Below are 13,273 nucleotides of genomic sequence, written 5' to 3' on the forward strand. Positions count from 1 at the left end.
AAATCCATTGAGATGAAGGACAAAAATCATATTTTTTATGATCTTTGTTATCTTCCACTATGTGTAACTTGCAAGTCTTCTGTGTTGGTGTGTGCGTCTGTGTATACCGTTGGGATCACCTGAAGTCTGAAAAGAAAAACCACTCTAGCACACCACAACTATGTTTTTGTTCATCATTTATATATTCCTAAACTATGCTCTAAGTGAATTCAAAAGAACAATTTTTTATTTGGAGTCTTAAAAATGGTTTCAATATACTGAGAGGCTTAAAATACCCTCTACTGGGACTGGGCTGCTTGTCACCTCCTTGCACAGAGTAAGTGGTCTGTTAACTCTCCTGCACTGTGGGTTTCTGAGGAAAGTGGACCCGCTTCCTAAGGTGGGCTTCTAACCTCGAATTGGCTATCTGACTGCTGTTTCATCACTGCCCATTGTGAAGAACCCTGCAGAAACTTCCTTTGGAAGGGATCTGGTGATGCCAGAGCCATAAGGACTTTATCTATCTGCAAGCCGAGGGGTCTCAATTGAAAGGCACACTCTCTGAGGTGGTACCCTCATGGCCCTCCCTTCCAAGGCCAGGAGAGATGCTGGGGAGTTCTTCCCATCCAGGCAGCAGTTGGGCATGAAGCTAAAGATACTGCTTGACATTTCGATTTTGAATAAAATAAGTTCTACGCAGATTTTTTTTCTCAAGCACCCCTGTCATCCCTGGCAGGCTACATTACACGGGTCATACGCAGCAGCATGTTTGTAAGCAGCACGCTGAGAAGTAGGTACTGGGGAATGGAGCCAGCAGTTGGTAAGGGGAGGCTGGGAGAAGGCTGAAAACTCCTGCACTTCCTCCCTAAGACCACTGGGCCCCACTGAGATCCCAAACTGCAGGCACAAAGGTAATGCCAAGAAAGGGCAACCCCCTTCATCTCAACTCTTCCCTTATCGTTTTATCGGTCTTTCTCTTTTATTATTGGAGTTAGCCCAAAGTTACAGATCCGTATACTTGACTAGATTGATAAGTGAGCGGAGGCTGGGCGGAAGAGAAGATTTTGTTCTGGGACAGTGTTTGGATTTTGTTACAGGCATAACACTTCCCAGTCTCCACACTTGCCCACTGCTTGTCCTCCAAACACAAACACACACACACCCACACACAGTTAACTCTTCCACAACACGACCAATTCAGAGACAAGGGGGGAACTTTTTCACTGGTGCAAAACCCACTAGGATTAGGGGAGAGTCCTTAAAATAAAAAGCCTAAACAACAAAAATGACGACAAAAAAGAATAAGTTAGACAATGTAGGATCTCTACACCTGGCTTAAATTCCTTTTGTGGACAGCATACTCTAGAACCCGTGTTCGGGAATGTTGATACCAACTGGTGGACAACTTCTTGCTGTCTCCCTCTTTAACAGCCCTCTCGAGGCATGACTTCTCCAAAACCCTTTAACCTTTCAGAAATATGTATTTTTCAGTAACTTTTGAAAACCATTCAAAAGATCAGATCAATTTTTTGTATTTTACTCTGCTGTAATTCACATATTTCTTTCCTTTCCTCTCTCTGTCTGCCTCTCTCATTTTTGCTTTTCTGTTATCATTGAAAAATGTGCATGTGCTCTTGCCAATGCTGACGTGCTAATAAAATCAGGGCTTCTGAACGTGGCATTATCCTGATAATCTAAAACACATTAGTGGCAGCAAGTGTTCCTGTTATTAATTTATATTTGGCCTTTGGATGATGCCAGACTTAACAGTCCGAGCCCTGTAACTGTCCTCATCTGACACTCTGATATTTACTGCTTCCCTATACATCTGTAACAGGTGTGCTTTACTGCAATTACAGAGACACATTCTACTGCCTCTTCGCAACTATGACAGCCATTTCACAACCACAGCCTTAATTTTATAATAAGATTTAAGAGGATAGAGCGGTCACTAAACACAAAAGGCTAATTATTGTACGTTATTTCACCCCAACAGACTTTTCTCTTAAAGAGCAGACAATAAATTAGCTTAACTGCACTGATGATAATGAAACATTATAATTAAGTATAATTCTCCATTAACCTTTTGGAGGTTTTTGTGCCATTGATGGTAAATTTGAAAGACAGAGCAGAAAGAGTGGACTTGGCCACATTAATTACATTAATGAAAAAAGAACTTGACTTCTTAAAAAAAAATTAGGACAGGGGATAAGGGGCAGGGCAGGGGTCAGTAAAGAATGACAGTCTTAGTAGAGTGTATGTCATCGGAACTGTCTCTATCAATCTTGGTAAGCTTACTGGACATCACCTTCATTAAACTGTGAAACACGGGGCACTCTGAGTAGCTATAGTGATAGAGGCCTTTATTAACCAACGTACTGTCCCGTCATTATGTGCAAAAGGGCATAATATGTTTTAAGATGACAGCAAACATTAATGATTCAAAAAATGAAAGCGGCCTACGCTACCTGCTGCTCATAATATCTGAGCCTGGCGGAGGTGATTCCCAGGGCTGCCACCACGAAGGCTGGGCTGCTAGCAGCCTGCTGCCTCCAGCGCGATAGAGAAGCGACTGGCCCGTCTCAGCTGACCGACAACTCAATCCACGGCTGGACAATTAGCCCGAGACCTCACCTCCTTAAGAACAAAATTAAAAAGCCGGTGTCCTAAACGGTTCTGACGCTTATTTGAAAATGACCGCAGGAATGCCGACGAGGAAAGGAAATCTTCCCTATTTCCATATGATCTAGTTCTTCAATCAACTCCTAGCAGCATCAGGAAGAATACATGATGGAAAAATGAAACTGCAGCAGCTGAGACCCACAGTGCCAGCCAGACAACCGCCCGCAGGATACTCCAGCTACTCGAAGACAATTAGGACTTTGAAGCCACTTAGAGCCCTGAGTCGTAAGAGCTGCAGGACGTACGAATTATCCATAACTCTTCCACCTTACCAAGAAATCACAACAAGAGAAGAACAGTTACAATCTGCAAATATATATCTGCCAAGGCAAGAGAGGGCAAACGGAGCCAGCATTTGCCAGCCCAGCGAAGAGTTAAGGATCCAGGGCATGCCTCACTAGAGAGGAAAAATGCATTCGCAGACGGCCTTGGCCAAATTATTTTCACTTTAGATGTGTATCGCAGCACCACATGGACATCTTATTTAATCAAATCACGTGTAGCCCTTGATCCTCCCCTTACCCTACGTGCCCCCAGCTTCCCAGAGGAAGCTCTCCCAGCCCTTTGCCAGATTCATTGTTAGCTGCTCAGATCCTCCCTGCAATTCAATTCGGGTCCATCTCACCAGAGTCCACAGAAAGTTTTGCTTGTTTCCCAAGTTGGCCAAACTTCCCGAGAACATTCCATTGTGTTGAATGCGAACATGCCGCGGTCCTCCGTCCCCCCCGCTAGTCACTCTAGACTCCAGAGATTACGAGGAAACCAGCTCGCTTTTTTCCCCCCTGTATGAATTGTAGCCAGCAGAGACTGTGGAATTGATGTATTGCCATCTATTTTTACACAAGCAGTGAGCAGCTCCACACACAGTCCTGCATAAACTCTATTCTCTCTCCGGCTTCAGGCAGCTCTCCGTGGTACAGAGAGATTTAACCATTGGCTTCCCTGTCACTGACGCTGATGGAAAACCTTGCACTGTAAGGCTTTTTTTTTTTTTTTTTTCCTTTACTGGCCAAAGCTTTCAACCACATAGAGGAGTTTTAAAGGAACCAGCTTTGTTGTTTTGTGTTCTGTGGGAAAAGCAATCTAAAATAGCCCAGCAGGATTATTTAGGATTCTGTGAGTTCTCTGATGAACAGAGAGGGAAGAAGAAAAAAATCCAGACTAGAGTCAAAACTGACTAGATTTGAGCCCATCTATTTTAATATTTTTATCTTCATCTTATTATAAATAGAAATGGCATTTTTCCAACCAGGCCACTAAACACCACTGGAAAGACTTCAGCTTCTGATTCATATCAATATCTTAGGGCATAAATATTGCATATGAGTAGAAACAGAGCCAAAGGCACATGGAAAGAGTTTCTAACTGCAACAGATCCTGATGACAGCAGCTAAGCTTTGATTTGTTCACGGTATCTCAGAGCCACCTTAAAATAGCAAACTTATTGGAGTTAAGATAAGATTGAGATTCCCTTCCCAAAGCTCCTGCCGGGGCTACTTTGCTGCCTCCTCTCCTCGCCCAAGCCCAAGCCCTTCCCCCTCTTACAGGAATAATTGCATTGCGAGGGAAGCTTCCGTCCTGGCTGCAGTGCTGAGCCCAGCCCCACCTCACCTCGATGTCACTCCATACAGAGTCCTGGTTGCACATGTCCCACGCCATCCAGCTCCTGAATGACGCCAGTCAAGCTGTTTCAACTCCAATCCACAGTGACACAGAGCACACACTCATGCAGGCAACCAGCCCCTTACTGAGAGTGAACTGAAGGCACCTGTCTTACTACAGTCCCCAGTCACATGACAAAGCTATTAAAAAGTAGGCTGGGCTGTCACTCACCCAGCCTCCCTTCTCCTGTGCTGCTAGCTGCTCAAACTCGTGACGTCACTCAAAGGCAGCCCTCTGCCTCAGTGAAGTAACGCTTAAAAAAAAAAAAAAAAAAAGGAAAGAAAGAAAGAAAGGAAACACTTGGACTTTTGGAGCATCATGCTGTGACTAAAGCCAGCTTTGAATGCCACCGACTCTAAATGGAGCCCTGGCCATATAATAACTAAAATCCCCTGCAATCTTTTTTTAATTTATTTTCCTTCCAAAACAAGCAAGTGGCAAAGCTCTCTGTTTCATGACAGAGTAACTACATTCTGAGCTAAAATGTGGACTCCCTCAGAACTCAGATTTGAAGACATCCAAGTGGACTTGGTTTGGGACTAAGGCAAGATCTTATCACATGATGGATTTTTATGAGACATTTTCTAATTGGGGGAAGTGTTTCAAAACAGAGAATGGGGCATGCTTTCTTTCTTTCTTTTTTTTTTTTTTTTTTGCTTATTTAATCAACAAAACAGCCTGTATTTGTTAAGGTATAAACAAACTCCTCTACCCAGAAATCTGCTGTCCCTGTGGCAGTAGGGAATACCAGCTCCCGAGAAGTGTTACTGCAGTTTACTTTGCTCCATATAAGGAGAACAAGCAACAAAATACCACCCTTTCAGGGTCCTTCTAATTATTTCCATTTCTCTCATAGGCTCTCAGAAAACAAGTGTTAGTAAAGACAGTCGCTGCCGCTTTGCCCAGATCAGCTTAGTTTCCCGGCTACCTTTTTTTTTTTTCATACATGTAGCATTTCCTCTGCAACTGCCTTAGGGTGCCTTTTTGAATAAACACTGGATTCCAACCCTAGTACCCTGGGTTGTGCAGTTTACCTTTGAGATCAAGAATGTCCATGGAGTAAGGGAAAAATACCGACATGCCATTAGCAGAAATATTCATTTCTTGAGCTTTTTCATTCTTTGAATTTTTCAGCTTCTAGCCTGAGACAATGAGGGCTAATGCAGGTTCAACTGTTTTATGATGACACTACATATTGAATCCATAACAAACTCAAGGTACTAGACAACACCAGGAAACACTTCCCATAACACCACAGAGGTCGGATTTAACCCTTCCAAGTTCCAGAGTGATGTTCACGTGGACATATATTTGTGAATATACATGTTTTTATAAAATTTTAAACCCCATATATTTTAAAAACCAACTCAGTCTTTTACTTGATAATTACTCATCTGAAAAAAAAAATTCCCCAGGTATTTAAAAATGATTCTAAAGCACTATTCATTTAATCTCCTATTCTACTAAGTTTAATGTAATGAATTCGCTATTGTCCATTCCTTTATCAGGAAAAGAATGGTGATTTGCTCTAAATATAAAGTTACTCAAATATTAAAGTGAAAGAAAAAACAAACCAAAAAACATCAGACTGTTTCTTCTTTCAGATCACATCTATTTTAAGAAATTTGTCTACTCTGAGATCTGCAACAAGTTGCTACTATATTCCTGAATAATGTGAGGAAATTGACAGTTTGTCGTTACTGGACATAAAACGATGGCCAAAAGCTTTGACGTTTTAAGTTAGCTGAATACATTTCACTGGCACATTTTCCCTCTTACAAATAGCGGAAAATTACCATAGTTTTAATTTTCCAAATCAAGAAAGAACAGGAAAATACAACCTCAGGAAGGCTTTTATACATGCAATTAGTGGCATTACTCTGCACTCCCCACAAAGAAACACTAATTTTCTTCACAATTATATTCTGATTTAATGTAAAACTACAGTAAATTATTAAAATGCAGGGCAGAGGTCATTGGCTCTGTGCTCAACACAGTCAACTGTGAAATAATATTGGTCACTTGACCGAGAAGACTGATGTTTATTCATTATTATCAGGTGATCCCTGTGTCGTGATATTCTCTGATACTTTTGTGTTCATTGAATGCTAGGCATCCATTATATTTATGTGAATATATATATAATTTTTAATCCTATCTTTTAGAGATGTTCTTTACACTGGAACATTCTGTATTATTATTTTTAATATTTAACCTGTTCATATTATGTTATCGGGGTTTTCTTGTTTGTCTTTTTGCCGCCTAATTCCACTTTTTCTTAATCAAATCAGCACATCCACTGAAAGCAAAGGTGGTTTTATATATACATACATTTTCTTTTTCTTCTTACCATCACGAAGAGGGTTAGTTAGGAGTCAAAACATTGAAATGATTTATAAACTCCAGCATACTGCAATTTTTCCCTCAAATTTCTATTATTGTCCACATAAAAATTTAAATAGATTCTTGGGGAAAATTAGAGTACCTTCCACTGTTGTTTTTTTGGTCTCAAAATTACAACTCTAATGAGAGGGATACTCTAGAGGTCTTATAACTTGGTTAATTAGCTCTTCAGATTAAAGTTTCTCTTCTGTCCAGTTTTTCTTTTCTCAGGAGAACATAAAGTGTTAGTTGCTCACCAACCTTGGTCTTTCCTGGTTTCCCAGGATGTTTCTATATTTGATTCTCCCTCAGGCCTTGACTGTTTCTCTTCCTTTCTCCCTGCAGCCCTCTTTTCACCCCTTCATCAACTCTGCCTCCAAGATTTCCAAATGTTTGGTTTCAATCAACAAGGATCTATTGAAACCTTACTGTGTCCACAGCAATGTACTGCAAGGGCTGCTAAGAAGGCAAATGTCATGAACACAAGGGAACTTACAATTTGGGGGGATGACAGACCTTAAAAACACAGAATAATCTGATATGAAAAACACAATGCTATTTTGGTCAATATCCGATTCCTGTCTTCCTTAAAATACACCCTTTCTATGTACAAGGTCCTTTCACTAACCATTAAATTCACACCCAATCAACCCCATTTTGTCTCAACAATAGAAGGAGGTATTTATTAACATCTGTTGAGTGCTCATAATTTTCCGTATCTACACAGAGCCTGGATTCCACCCCAATGGAATTTCTCCCTTCAGTAGTTCTGTCATTGTTCCCCAAGACTCCAACATTGGTGGAGGCAAGAGTATCTATCCTTAAAGTCGATAACAAGAGAGAAATTAAACCTTCAAGAGAAGAATTCAATTCTATGAAAAAAATTTGACAAAGTACATGATGTTTGAGTTTCCTTCCCCTCTCCTGCCCCAGATTACAAGGCTTTTGCTGCCCTGCCTATTTCAGACATCTGCCACTTATAAAAAATAAACACCATCAAACCCAAATACCCAAGTAGACAACAGCAGAGACAATCGGTTTTGATCTCATTATTGAACATAGGTGAGAACTCAGAAGTGAAGAGCTACTAGTATAAATATCTTTGCTCATGTGTTTTTCTAAGCTTACAATAAACTACATAAGAATAAATTTAAGGCGAAAAGTTTATAAGGAAGAAAAATGGGGAGGAAAATATACAGCAGAGCTTACAAGGGCTAGACACTGAGATTAGCATTTTAGATACCACACTTCAATCAATTTAGTCCTCAAAACTACCCAATAAAGATGATCTGTGTACCCATTTTATAACTGAGAAAAATAAGACAGAGCCAGGATTTAGATAACAGCTGAAAAGAGCATACAGATCTCTGAAAACCCTTCTAGGAAGAACTAAAGTTTCATAATAAGAATAATATTCATTCCCAAATCAAAAGCACAGCAAAGTCCCCCGAGGCAACTTAATAACCTAGAGACTGTCTACGTAGCTGGAAACCAACATTCTTGGGAATGCTGCCTGCATAGAAAGGAAAGGGATCTGCCCAGAATGCCTAATATTTTTAAAGTTAATCATTGATAACGGGCATTCAATTGCTGGCTTTTAATTCCTAGAGGGGCTAACTGATCCTGAAACCCCGCATCAGTCTGAGCACGTGCTCTGAGCCCCTGGGACGTGTTTGAAGCGGCTGCTGTGCAGGGCACAGAAGGTGGTAGCAGGGCAGGGTATAACAAAGGCCTCTAGCCTATACCCACTCTAAAATGAAGTCTTATTTTACACAAAATCACCATGGTGATGGCACTGTGAACTAAGCATATTTGGGAAACAGAGGAAAATCAGTAGTCGGCTTTAATGCCTCCTAGCATTTGTTTATTTTATCTTCTAATAAACTAGACAACTTCGGCAACCTCTGTCTCATCTCCAGCGAAACCTTCTGCTGACCAGCTCTATGCAACTGAGCCTGTATTTTAACGTGGATCTCAAAATCTGCTCTTGGCATTTTTCACATTAAAGTAAAAAATAATGTGCAAATTAATCCAAATTGCAATCAACTGGACTAATCTAAACATAAGGCAAGAAGTATGCTTATTAGGCCCACAGATAAGAGATAATAAAAGGATGGTTAAAATCTGATTTCGTCTGATGCTTAACTCTGTTGTATTTGTGCATTTATAGACATTTTCATTTACCTTAATTATTTCAGGTTAATTCATTTATAATGCAGCGAGTTACTGACTATTTAAACAAGAAATGTTCAATAGGATTATTTAGCATTTTCTTTTACTGAAACTGAAAATAAAGCACATCATATCTTATTAAATTTGTTATTATTTAAAATTTTAAAGTCCTATCGAAACTCAATAACATAATTCACTTGGTAAGAGAGATATTTTATCCCCTAACTGAAGTTACTGAAGGCCAGAGTAACCTCAGGTAGAAACACAAATTATTAAATTGGAATAAAACTGTTAGTCAAACAGTTCCCCCTGTTTGGTACTTATTTCTAGAGCTGGGGTCTTAATGAGCCTAACTTTTTTTGATTGTAGAGAAAAAATTGTATTTTCAACTATTGTTGAAATGGAAGAATTAAATAAGTGAAGTTTTTTTTTTCTTTTTCTTTTTTTCAATCCCACCAGGTAAGATTCAGAAGGGTTTTAGTTATTTTGCTTTTGTTTCTGTTGTGGATTTCTCCAGTGCTTTGGTATTTGAATTTTACTCTAGCGGAGTGAATCTATATCCTAAAAATGTGGGGATGTAGAAAGGAAATAAATTTTCATCTTAGGAAGCAGTTAGCTTAAGGTCTAGCTAAATTTTGTGATACCTTATATAAAATCTTATTTTTTTGCTAGCCCAAGTAAACACAGGATTTTTGAGGAAATATTCTTAATCAAGAAGACCACTTCTAAGACGGACCTCCACATTTAGCAGTTCAATCAAAAACAGATGTCAAATACTACTGGTCAGATTATAAATGAGTACAAATTTTTCTAGAGGACAATCGGGCAGTATGTGTTAAAAACGTTAAAAATGGGCATCCCCATAGATCCAGAAATTCTACTTCTAGAAGTTCATCTTAAGGAAAAAACAGGGGGATATGTGCAAAGATTTTTAGTGTGAAGACAGTCAATGCTACATAATTTACACTATTGAAAACTTGAAAGCAGTGTAAATGTCCAACAATAATGGCCTAGCAAAATAAATAATGGAACACTATATATATATAAACTCATATATATTCATACACATATATTCATTATGTATATATATTCAATGCTATCATTAAAAACTGTTGTGAAATACATTAGTGGCATAATGAGAAAATGTTCAAAATATATTAAGGTTTAAAATTATGTTTGAAAAAACTATAATCACAACAAATTTACATATAAATATACGCTCAGAAAGACAGAAGAGCTAAGAGGATAAGGAGAAAATATAATAAGGTGTTAATAGTGGCCGATGACATAAGTTCTATTAAATTTGTGTTTAATAGACATGTGCCTTTATGTAAGGGGGTATATGTGCCTTTCTGTAATTTTTTTAATTTTCTATGCTAAATATGTATAGCTTTTATATTCAGAAGAAGAATAAAAACTATTCATTTTAAAAAGAAACACAGAGATTCAGACTTATAACTGTGCCTTCTTAATATACAGGGAATGTAGCAAATAGAAATAGCCCCTGACATCCAATATAAGCCTCAATATTTATCATATATTTAAAAGAAAGCCATTTCTGTCTATCAAATCGAGTCTAACAGCCACTCCCCTCAGGATGCAAAGCTGAGAGAAGTCACTACCTCGCACCCTGAGAAACCTCTGAGTTCCGAATTATAGGGAGAGGAAAGCTATCCACTATTAGCTTGCCTCAGAGGTGGGCCCAGACCACTGACACCCAGATGCCACAGCCATCTTCACTTTCTTTCTCAAGTTGAAATTTCATCAATTAAGTGAAACAAACATTCCATTCTAAACTGCAATTATCCTTGGTAGGGTTAAGGGGATTTCAGTTATTTATACAAAAGCAGCTATTCATTAATCATATTTTTTATTCCCTTCTAGCATCTAATGGAGCTCAGAAGCACATACCAAGAAAAAAAATAGTAAATGCTTTCAGAATGTTATGACTAAAGTATTAAGAAAATTTCTCAAGAAGGGATTGTTACTGACTAGGGAATAGGAAGGGGCAGTTCTAGAAGGAAGAAGGGAAGAGGTGCTGGAGATATGGCTTCTACTGGAGACCACGGAAATTGACTGGATGGGGAAAATGCAGTCCACGTTTCAAACCAATGACTTGCAAGTGAACTTCTGGACCACAATCTGTTCCAAAACGGGGAGCCACCTGTATAAATGCTGTCATGTTGCAGCCCTGTTCCTGGGCAAGAAGCTCATTCTGGGTTCTCCAAATGTCACATGAGACCTTGACCCATCTCCTTCCCCCTGGAAGGCTGACTATCTCCACAGGAATGGAAGCTGTATTATGAGTCTCTTCGACTTAGCATCCTTGCAGTTTCATGGGCCTTTCCTGCAAATCACTGTTCCTACACTTGGGTGATCATTATTTTGACCATTAAGAATTCTCACGAGAAGATGGTTGACGGGGCTGGAACCAAGGCCAAGTTCATGAGATATCAAGTGATTACATGAGGCTCAGGTCTTCCTGATAAGTAGAGTGACTTTGTGGATCTTGATTTAGCCCAAAAGAGAAGGACAAGGATCGTAGGAAGGACATGGGTCCTGCAATTCAACTTTGGGCAGTTCACTTAATGATTCTGCGCCTCAGTTTCCTTATCTATCAACAAAGATGGCCGGATTCAATTATATCTAAGATCCCTGTCAACTCTCAAACGCAATGCTGTATCTGCCTTGACAAACACAGGCAACCTGGGAAGACTTCTCTGCACGGGGTGAATCCAAATGTCTCATTGTACAAAGGCACTAGAAATCAGGGAGGGTGTGCAGGAAAGGTATCCGGTGCTCAACTTTGCTGAAAAACCACAGCTTCATCACCTTCATAGCAATATGGATATTTAACTTCCTAACCATTCCAGAAAAAGAATAGATGAGAACTGGTGAAACATAATACTTTCATGAATATTGGCTGTTAAGAAGACCAGCTTCTACAGACCTGGATTTCTTACAAAGCCCAGGTCATTGCCCCAGAGAAACAGCAAGCTTTCATCTTGTTTATCATTAATTCTATTAAATGGTACAAGTCACGTAGAAGATCAAGTCCCTGCTTGCATAGTAAGGATGAAAAACACACAGCTGATATGATAGTGACTATTCACTTCTGCCTGCATATAGATGCAATTTTACATACTAACATGTGATTTGGTTTTACAACAGGTAAGAAATGATGTTACCCAGAGAGAGAAGATAGAAAAGAGGATGGATCCGAAATTCAGGTTTTGTAAATAGGAATAAGGTCTAGGGAAATACGAGCTTAGAGTAACACTTTTGCCTCCTAATACCAGAGCACTCCCCCCGTTAAATAAACAGCTCATGGTATTGGGTCAAAGAAGACCTTACCTTTTTTTTTTTTTTGTAATTTGAGAAGGATCATCTGAGATATTACTTTAGGGTGTGGAGGCAGAAAAGAAGGACAAATGCCTAACATAGGTTATCCTGGCATTATTAGCAAATATATTAAACCAACTCTGTAACACAAGGTATATAGTTGATGCATCACTGGGAGTTATCGAGTTTTCTTGTTTAGCTCTGTTCTTTGTACATATGACCCTATTTATCAGGAGGAAGATCTGTGCTTCAGAGCCAAATAATATCACCAACTTAGAGAACTTCCTTTAGCGCTGAATGAATAGCCCAGCTGCAGCCACACTAGATTCCCTAATAGGACATTTGGAGAGGGAGCCCTGGTAACAATGGAGTAAGCAAAGTAAGACCAGGTGAATGATAAACTCAATAAGGACAAAGCCTTGACAGACCACCAGCTCAAACAGTGCTGGACACTCCAGCAGGACAGATTTAACTTCCTGTTTTCTTGCACCCAGAAAAAAGAAACAACAAGAAAACTAACATAAGAAAGCTTGATTTCTGGGCCTGTGAAACAGTCTCCAAAAGGCAGTTTACAAGTTTCCCTCTTCAACAGTCCAGAAGCTTGATTATTCTTTAAAGAGCCCAGATTGTACTTTGCCCCAAGCAGAAGATCAGAAAGGAGTCTTTTCCTACCTCTTTTCAAAACAAAAATCTCTGACAACTCCTGAGGTGTAAGTTCCTACCATCCATCTTAGTACATCCATTTCCATGTAGGGTACCTAAAAATAGGCCACACCTAACCTTTTGCACAGCCATACAAAGCTCCTTAGTGGGAACTCCAACTATTCAATCTCCTGTGGGTATTTTCAGACTGTGCCCTCCTTGCCTTCCCTATTGTATTACCCTATGTTGAATATTGCGTAAAAACACAGAACAAGAGAGGTTTGCTGGGAGGTACCTTACACTGCAACCGTTAAGGCTCCATATTTGAGCTTTGTGATTTTGTTTTAGACTGAATCAAATGAAACTGTGGTTAATAATGTTCTTTAAAAAGCAATTTAAATAATAATTAATG

At 39.4% G+C, this 13,273-nt stretch overlaps 1 protein-coding gene across 5 annotated transcripts in view; it reads right to left on the reverse strand.

The window, feature by feature from the left end:
* The window catches only part of PPARGC1A (PPARG coactivator 1 alpha), a 660,339-nt gene that overhangs the window by 93,162 nt on the left and 553,904 nt on the right, over nucleotides 1-13,273 (reverse strand). The window contains exon 1 of one of the 5 annotated variants that reach the window (XM_060299210.1): nucleotides 4,273-4,381. The exons of the other annotated variants lie outside the window; for them this stretch is intronic. Within the exon in view, the coding sequence (XP_060155193.1) occupies nucleotides 4,273-4,320 (48 nt within the window). The 5' untranslated portion in view covers nucleotides 4,321-4,381. Of the gene's footprint in view, nucleotides 1-4,272; nucleotides 4,382-13,273 lie in introns of those variants that run through there. 5 annotated transcript variants of the gene reach the window in all.

The sequence above is a fragment of the Globicephala melas genome, chromosome 5 (assembly GCF_963455315.2).
Source record: "Globicephala melas chromosome 5, mGloMel1.2, whole genome shotgun sequence".
In the NCBI taxonomy this organism is placed as follows: Eukaryota; Metazoa; Chordata; class Mammalia; order Artiodactyla; family Delphinidae; genus Globicephala; species Globicephala melas.